Here is a 10,145-nt window from a genome sequence, read left to right on the forward strand (position 1 = left end):
GATATAATCGACTTAATCCGTTTGTCTGTCCTTGTTTGTCCCCTCTGTGTGTAGCCCCTTGTGGGCAGTAAAGAAATAGTACGTATTCTATCGTTCTATTTTGCCGAACCGCTATGTTATGGGAACATAAACATACCATCAGTTTTCAAACGATGGCGGGGGGGGACACACATATGTATATGACGAGCTTCTTTCAGTTTCCGTCTACCAAATCCACTCACAAGGCTTTGGTCGGCCCGAGGCTATAGTAGAAAATTGCCGAAGGCACCGCGCAGTAGGACTGAACCCGGAACCATGTGGCCGGGAAGGAAGCTTCTTACCACACAGCCACGCCAGCGCCTATATGGCTATATTTCATAATAAAGTTGAGTGTAAATTCAGACACTACAGTGGCTTGTAAGTAATTTGAACAATTTGTTTGTATTTGGTATTCAGGTTCAACTGAGAGGCGAAATACTGGACAATATTGATGGCACCAACTTCGTAGCTGAAAACTGTTGGGTTTACAGCCGGAACAGTTTTTACCAATTCTTGCATAACGGTTGCGGTGACGGATTTATATTTCCGTCGAACATCGGATTTATCTCAAACTACGGAACTATCAAAAGCCCTTTCTTTGAAGTTTTCCGACTACGTGATAGCCACAGACTTTGGTTCCAATGTATTGTGAAATTCTGTGACAATGTCTGTCCCAGAAAGCTGTGTCTATGGAGAGAACTGACGAAAAATTCTAGGAACGAGGTTCGTCGAAAATTGATATTCAAAGATAATTTCACGTATACTGCACTAAACAAGCGTTATTCTATGCAGAGCGAAGTATTTTACGTGAGTGACCCATCTCGTCCCGTGTCACTTCCGGTTGTACAGAGTCGAATGACAAACAACTCCAGCGTTGAGTTATGGCGAGGAAATATTTATCTGTTATTGGCTGTTTACTCAATATATTACAGTCTTCTTTTAGTGATAACCTTTTAAATGAACTCTCAAAGACAAGTAAACCATTTCCAAAATGTTGTGGATTCCTGTGAAGGTGTTCGGTACAGAATAATTTAAAACGGTCGTCTTCTGTCCCAGATAATTCTGTCGGTTGAAGAACATACAAGAAAAATTTAACATATAACACACGGCAAAGACACACACACATACACATACGCTCTTACGCACATACTTTCTACTCAACAATAACAAATATGGCTGCGGTTTGTTTTATCGATAAAACCGCAGCCATTTTGTAGACGTCTTTCACACGATTGATCTCTTGTTAGACAGTGTTAAGCAACAGCCAATTGCTGCGATAAAGGTTATTTAAGCCTAAGAATTATTCATTTACCGATTACTATTTATTTAGATGTTCCAATTTTCTCTCAAGTTAATCTTAAAATAAATATGTAAATAACCAACTTCAGACGTTAGTCGTTAAGTGTTTTTTGCCAAGGAGCAATGTGGGTGTTCTGTTTTGTTAATGCAGTAAAGTTTACTTTCGATATTCTTGTAATTGTACAAAATACCAGAATAGTTTATTCTATATCTTTTTTGTTTATTTGATTCCGATATTTATTTGTTCTTGCACTCGTTCATGCTGTCAGACATTTTTTTTATCGCTGGCGTGTAATTCTTTAGTTTGAAACACTTTTAGCTTACAATTGGTTTTCATTTTTTTCCCCAGATCTCTCTGAATTCGAACTATTTAATCAGTATTTTCTGTAGAAAGTGAGGTTGGAAAGACAGCAAATTTATGGAGCAGGAATCGAATGCTTTTTATTTTGGCTGTGAATTTAAAAAGCTCGCTTGGTAACCATGTGATTTCGGTTTCAGTCTCACTGCGCGACACCTTGGGATGACATCTACTCAAGCTCCGGGACAGTCAAAACTTTGTGAGTGTATTTGGAAGACGAAAACGATGGAAACCCGCTGTGTGTGTGTGTGTGTGTTTTGTCCCTACTCCACTTGACGATCGATGATGGTTTGTGTACGTTCCCGTAACGTAACAGTACGGTTTGAGAATCCGATAGAATAAGTACCAGACTTGAAAAAAAATCAGTTCTGTGGTGAATTTGTACGATTAAAATCCTTCAAAATAGTGCCCCAGTATGGCCATAGTCCAGTGAGAGAAAAGATCTCCCGTGTGTGTGTGTGTGTGTGTGTGTGTGTGTGTGTGTGTGTGTGTGTGTATAAACAAACACATGTGCCTAATTGTGTGTATAGAAATGTATGTATAGGTGTGTGTATGTATGTATGTATATATATATATATATATATATATATATACATATATGACTGGCTTCTTTCAGTTTCCGTCTTCCAATTTCACTTACAAGGCTTTGGTCGGCTTGAGCTTATATTAGAAGAGAGTTGCCTAAGGTGCCACGCAGTGGCTTTGAAACCTAAACCCCGTGGCTGCAAAGTGAATTTCTTCACCACACAGCCATGCTTGTGCATGGATTATTTATAAAAATCGAAATTGCGATTCACAAAAACGTTCATTTCAGTTACCTCCTTTTTTATGCTATTTTGCTGCTTTAAAAGTTCTTCACGGCGAAACTGATTTCTTTTCACACAACAGACGTCTTTATTCACGCATTAAGTGGTGAATTTTGTAATGATTGTATCGCTCATAACACGAGCCGTCTAGTCGATTTCATTTTAATTTTACTCACACATGACTATAGGGAAGTTATTGAACGTCGCAACGTATCGTTTCACTCAGCTCAGCTTTGTATCAAATTAAAACTATTCATTAACAATCTTAGTACCTTCCTCTGGACATTAGTAGCGAAAACTGAAATAACTTAAGCCAGGAGCTGAAACGGTGGTGCTGTTTCATCCTCGGTAGACACCTCATTTGTATGCTTAATGAGCCAATGAGGAAGCCTGTATGCCAGTGATTCCCAAAGTGAGCAATACTGCGGTGGAAAGATATCGAGGGTATTGAAGAAAATCGGGGTGATAATGGGTAGGCCAAAAAGGTGTTGGGTGTAAAAAAAAAAAAAAAATTAATAAATAAATAAAAAAGTTTTCTGGAATACAGTTGGTTTGAATTTGCTACAGGAAGTGGTCTGTTTGTGATGGTGAATGAGGAAGAACGCTAGGAAGGTGGCTTTGTGCGGCCTCTCGATTTGCTAAAGAGAGTAGTCAAATCACATTCGATTTAAAGGTAAGGGCATTTTGTGCGATGTACTCTTACATAGGCAATGACGGGGTGGTCATGGCTGGAATACCTTTGACCATACGTCTACTGGGTCAAAACTGTTCTCGGATTAAACAACCACCGTCCTACTTATTACATATTATAACACTTTAAATTGTTTTAAATACACGACCAAAGCTGAATATACTACAGCAGATTTGATTGGCTACCCCGTCAGTTTTCATTAAGTGCGCGTCTGCCAATTGTGAACCAGTTTGGGAATCTCAGCACAGTCGCTTGACCAGCTGAAAATATGTCGTTTGTCTGTCTTAAGACACGCTAGAGAGTGTATTCATAGATACACGATGCATACAAAAATGTAAATACATAAACACTGTCCTTAAGGAAATTTTCAATAAACAGGTCACATTGGAGTATGTATTCCGAGATACACTATTTAAAAAGAGCAATACATGGTTGACACCATCCTTGAGGAAACTTTAGATGCACACAACATATCCTGGTTCGTGACAAATACAGATAACATGAGAGGAGACGATATAGCATCACAACTGAAACCCCATTCACCTCATAAATAATCGATACATCCGCGCATTCCGCGTATCGAACTAACACATCCCGATACAAGCTAGCAAAAACTCACCTCCGCCCATCAACATCATTATCAGCTCAACATAACAATACATCGATGAATAAAACACATTTGCAATGTTCCAAACGAAAGAACTCGATAAAATCGATTCTACCAAGAGACTGCATAATGATTCACAGACATAACTCTACAATGACATAAAAACTTTGTAGTTATTAAACATAGACATGGCTGTTGCTTGGTCGTTTAGAATAAAAAACCTATAATCCTCATTGAATAATTTGGCTAATGTAATATATAATCCAGGATAACCACAAATATCTCGTCTTGTTTCGTTCACTGGATTGCGGCCATACTGGGGCATTGCTTAGAAGGGTTTCGACAACCAGATCGATCTAGTACTTATTTTTAAGCTTGGTACTTATCGGTCACTTTTGCCGAACCGCTAGTTTACTGTTGCCAGGAAGTAGTGGGAGACAAAAACGCTCGCACACACACACATTATTATACTGCAGCCACGGGGTTTAGGTTTCAATCCCAATGCGTGGCACCTTTTTAGTCGACCACAGTACTTTTTTTTTTTAAAGCTTGTTAAATGTTCTACCAGTCTCTTATGCCGAATTGCTAAGTTATTGGGACATGAACACATCGACACAGGTTGTCAAGCGGTGGTGGGAAACACACATACAAACATATGACGGGCTTCTTTCAGTTTCTGTCTACTAAAACCACTCACAAGGCTTTCGTCAGCCCGAGGTTATAGTAGAAGACACTTGCCCAAGGTGCCACACAGTGGTACTGAACTTAGAACCATGTAGGGAAACAGACTTCTAACCATACAGCCACGCTTGCGCCGGGACTTGCCCATAGCTTTTATCCGCTAAATTCACTCGCCAGACATTGGTCGGCTTGCAAGGCACTTATCAACGGTGCCATGCAATGAGACTGAACCGCAAGGGTGGGAAGCGAGCTTCTTCACCACACAGCTCCCCCTATCGAATATTTTCAAGATCTGGACACTTTATATACTAACAATGCTCATTGCTGGGAGCTAAACATTAGACGCTACCTTATATGGAATTCCTCTCTATCTCTCTCTCTATCTCTCTCTCTATCTCTCTCTCTATCTCTCTCTCTATCTCTCTCTCTATCTCTCTCTCTATCTCTCTCTCTATCTCTCTCTCTCTTTCTCTCTTTCTCTTTCTCTCTCTCTTTCTCTCTCTCTTTCTCTCTCTCTCTCTCTCGTTATTATCCTTCCTGGCAAGTTGGAGTAGGAATACCACACAGTGGCGTGGTCTACAGATTTATGTCCATGCTATACACATGCGCATAAGAAACTCTGCATATAGAATGCATGTGTGGATAAACGCGATGATATACTTATTGGAAATTCGCGTTTCAATCCATCGCTGTACTGAGTTTTCAAGAGCGCGTGCGCCGGTGTATATAGTTGTCTCTGTGTGTGCGACTGTGTGGTAAGAAGCTTCCGAGTTCAGTCTCACTGCGTGGCACCTTGGGCAAGTGTGCGCGCACTTGTCTGTTCCCCATCACCGCTTGACAACCGGTGTTGGTTTGTTTACGTCCTCGTAACGTAGCGATTCAGGAAAGAGACCGATAGAATAATTGCCAGGCTTTCAAAAACAAAGTATTGGGGTCGAATTGCCCCAGCATGGCCGCAGTCCGATGACCAAAAATTAATCAAAAGATGTCTGTATAAATGTGTTTATATATGCATATGTGTATATATGTATGTGTGCGTGTGTATATACGTATGTGTGGGTACTCATATATATGTGTGTGTGCATATATATGGATGCATATCTATGCGTATATATATGCATATGTGTGCATGTATGTGTCTATGTATGTGTATGGTGGAGGCGTAATGGCCCAATGGTTATGGCAGCGGACTCGCGGTCGTACGACGCGGTTTCGATTCCCAGCCCGGGCGTTGTGAGTTTCTGTTGTACCTGTATTTCGAAGGGCCAGCCTTGTCGCTCTCTGTATCATGCTGAATCTCCCAGAGAACTACGTTAAGGGTAACACGTGTCTGTGGAGTGCTCAGCCACTTGCACGTTAATTTCACAAGCAGGCTGTTCCGTTGATCGGATCAACTGGAAAACTCGTCGTCGTAACCGACGGAGTACCACGATATATGCATGCATGTATGTGTGTGTGTGTGTGTATATATATATATATATATGTATATATATATATATATATATATAGTGAGAATTTACAAAAAGACGAAGACGAGTGTGTAAACAACAAACAGATGTATTAGTTTAACGCTCTGGAAGTGGGAAAGTCTTTTACGTTTCGAGCCTACGCTATTCAACAGAAAGGAACACAGAAAGAAACAGAGAGAGAAAATAGAAGCTATATGTGTATGTATGCATGTTTATGTATTTTTGTGTGCATATGTGCATGTATGTGTATGTATATATGTGTGTGTGTGTATATATATATACACGTGTATATATACGTATGTGTATATATGCGTATGTATATTTGTGTGTGTATATGTATATATGCTTGTGTGTGTATGTTTATATGCGTATGTATATATGCCTGTATGTATGTGTGTATATATATATATATATATATATATATATATATATATATATATATATGTATATATATAAAATGTGATTATGTGTGTGCATATATATATAAATATAAAGTGTGTGTGTATATATAATCATATGTGTGTAGTAAGAAAGGAGGGGAAAAGCTAATACAGTAGGGACATTGACACTTTTGTATGTGTTTGCGAAGATAAATATCCTATCAATGAATACTAATAATATTTGTTGTTGGCAACTTGGCCGCGCTAAAAATGTCACGCTGCCATTGTATCCAATTAATTAATGTTACATCTGAAATTAATTGGTAGTTAAACAGCATTATTGTTATTTATAACCTATTTATTGCAAACGTACAAATAAGAACGTTGTCTTAATTATATATTAATATTCTTAGTTTGAAAATTAGTTTCCGCTTAATTATTTTTTCATCTATGAGCCCCATGAAATTTGAAAAATGTATAAATTATTGCTCATGTTTCCTTTACTACTTGTTGAACTGCGGTAGTGCTGGAGCACCGCCCTGAAGGGTTTTAGTCGAATAAATCGATCCTAGTATTTTTTTTTCTTTTTTGTTAGGTCTTGTATTTATTATATCTTGTTTCTTTTGCCGAACTCTAAGTTTACGGGGGCGTAAATGTACCAACATCGGCAGTCAAGCAGTGGGGATGGAAACACACATATGCATGAGCGTGTGCGCATACATGATGGGCTTCCGTGCAGTTTCCGTCCACCAAATTCACTCGGAAGGCATCGGTAAAAGACATTTGCCCAAGATGTCACGCTGGGGAATTGAACCCGAAACGACGTGGTTGCCAAGCAAATCTCTTAAAAACAGCCATGCTTGTGTCTGCACACACACACATTCTTTATTCTTTTATTTGTTTGTCATTTGGCCCCGGCCATACTGGAGCACCACTTTGAAGGGTTTTAATCGAAGAAATCGACCCCAGTACTTTTTAAGCCTAGTACTTATTCTATCGGTTTCTTTTGCCAAACCGCTCGATTATAGGGACATAAGCACACCAACACCGGTTGTCAAGCAGTGATGGAGGGGTAAACACAAAGACCCACTCAGATATATAGACAACAGGCTTCTTTCAGTTTACGTCTATCATATCCACCCACAATATTTTGGTCGGCCCGCGACTACAGTGGAAGATACTTATCCAAGGTGCCAAGTAGTAAGACTGAACCCGCATTCATGTAGTCGGGAAGCAAACTTCTTAACACACAGCCACGCACATATCCGACTGAAGGTACACCTAACTACAAACGCGTCTTCCATCAGCAAACACATAATCAAATGTAGCACCACTACCAAAGAGATAGACGCTTCCGTGCTGGCCACGGAGAGAAATATAGGAAACCTTCGTATCAAGGAATCCTTACTGATTCACCGATTTAACCCGAAGATCAGTAGTCGATTGCAGTTGTGCCAGCTGCTTCTATAAATTACCAACTGCCCCCTTACATCGCTATCACTACGACCAACATCATCATCACTACGATGGTGATTGGTATTGTTGCCTATTGGAACGATGTTCGTCGTCGCCTGCAGCAAGAGGGTTGTTGCTGTTGTTAGTCACCACCTTGTGAACGGCTACTACAAGGACATATACCATCAACGACTACTACCATGGCATTTAGCACCATCGACAACATCGATGTAAACCCGTGATTCTCAACCATTATCTGCCTATGGACCCCCTTTTTATCCTTATTTTACTCGGGTGGACCCTCGTAGCCAATCGGTGTATTAAAAAAAAGAAATTCTATAATATATCTATAATAATTTGGGAAGCATTTATCTTATTAAAACATTTAGAAAGAAACAGGAAAGAAGAAAAATAAGAGAATAAAAATAAAAAAGTGGGGGTAAAGCAGCCGAAGATGGAAGGGTGGGGCGGTGGTCTACATATCCCAGAACAAGTAGGGTGCTCAGCAGTGCCTTTTATATTTATATTGTATTACATTTATGAAATTACGTTTTTAAAAAATTCTTAAAATATTTTGTGTACAGTAATCCCTCGATAATCGCGCGTTACGTTCCAAAACCCCCTGCGATAAGTGAAAATCCACGAAGTAGAAACAGTACTGTATATCTTATTATTTTCATAATTTGTATATATTTATTTTATTATAAATGCAAAGCAACACCACACTCGAGTTTCGTTTTCCGTACAGTATATGCGATTCATTGTTTACTTATCTACGGTACACTACGTATTTCCTTTAAATATATTTTAATTAATGTGTTATATAGTGCGGTACTGTATATATATTTGTTAATTTTTAGGCGTGAAAATGCTTATTTTATCGCAGAAATAATTAAAATGTAAAAAAATATAAATACTTATCGGCCGCAGAAACCCGCGATATACTGAGGAGTCCGTGATATAAATTTACATATATTTGCCAGAAAAATCCGCGATGTACTGAGGGCGCGATAGGTGAACTGCGATGTGGCGAGTGATTATTGCATTGTAGAAGTACAACTAATATATTTCATTACGTTTATCAATTTGTGTTGCAAGATACCTGATGTGAAATCGTGTGCTAAAACATGTATTTCAGAACGGACATTTTTTTGTTGCCAAATAAACACATGCACTATATATTTGTTCTTCAATTGTGGATAATGGACATGAGTTAAAATAAGAATAATAATAAACGAGTGAAGAACAAATATATAGTGCGTGTGTGTTTATTTGGAAAAAAAAAAATAATGACCGTCCCGAAATACAATACAATATATTTCGCTTAAACTTTAACTACAAAATCTTAAATGGACGCCCAAGGGTCATCTGGACCAAGGGTCATCTGGACCAAGGGTCATCTGGACCAAGGGTCATCTGGACCAAGGGTCATCTGGACCAAGGGTCATCTGGACCAAGGGTCATCTGGACCAAGGGTCATCTGGACCAAGGGTCATGAGAATCATTAACGCAGACAATCACTTTTAACAGCACTGCCACCAACCTATAACCCCAGTGCGGACTCTACGTCACTAACAACACCATCATTTAGAAAACTGATACTATTAAGACAAGCACCGGACTAAAACGGGGTCACTGCCTATTCGGCTATCCAAATGGCAGGACCTACGTAGGCGCACATTTCTTTGACTGTATCCTTCTGAAGATGGGCCTTTGCGCCTGAAATAGTCAAAGGTTTCTCAACTTACCTCTCTGTGTTGTTAGAATCTTTCCTTGTTTCCTTTTTCGTTTATTATTCGACACGGAAGATCATTTTATGGTATTGTTTATTTGCCAGCGTAAAGTAGCAGTCCTGCTTAGGACGAATGTTACTGCTATTTAACCCCAGGGGGAAAAAAATCTTCTCCAGCTAGCTAACAACGCACTAAATGCGTCTTTATATTTTCGAACAAGAGAGCTAGTGTCTCCATTCAGCTCAAAGCAATATCTGTGATTCAATGTTTGTATTTTTCCAAAGATTTTTTTTCCCCTGGGGCTAAATAGCAGTAACATTCATCCTAACCAGGGCTGTCACTTCACGTTGGCAAATAAACATTACTCTAAAGTCCTGTTGCTGTATGTTTCTCATTCAGAAATCCAGGACTAATAGTTTCCCTATATATTTTATGGTGCATTTTCTTTATATGGACATAGGCACAGGCGAGGCTATGTGGTAAGAAGTTTGCTTCCTAACCACATGGTTCCGGATCCAGTACCCCTGCGCAGTACCTTGGGCAAGTGCTTTCTTCTGTAACCTCAGCTGACCAAAGCCTCATGAATGTATTTGGTGGACGGAAACTGAGACACACACACACACACACACACACACACACACACACACA

At 39.3% G+C, this 10,145-nt stretch overlaps 1 protein-coding gene across 1 annotated transcript in view; it reads left to right on the plus strand.

Moving 5' to 3' along the window:
• Positions 1-1,400, plus strand: part of LOC106869837 (vitelline envelope sperm lysin receptor) — a 4,741-nt gene extending 3,341 nt beyond the window's left edge. The window contains exon 2 of the mRNA XM_014915738.2: positions 436-1,400. Coding sequence (XP_014771224.1) covers positions 436-975 — 540 coding nt within the window. The 3' untranslated portion in view covers positions 976-1,400. The remainder of the gene's footprint in view (positions 1-435) is intronic.
• The last annotated feature ends 8,745 nt before the right edge of the window (positions 1,401-10,145 follow it).

Source organism: Octopus bimaculoides, chromosome 9, assembly GCF_001194135.2.
Source record: "Octopus bimaculoides isolate UCB-OBI-ISO-001 chromosome 9, ASM119413v2, whole genome shotgun sequence".
Classification (NCBI taxonomy): Eukaryota; Metazoa; Mollusca; class Cephalopoda; order Octopoda; family Octopodidae; genus Octopus; species Octopus bimaculoides.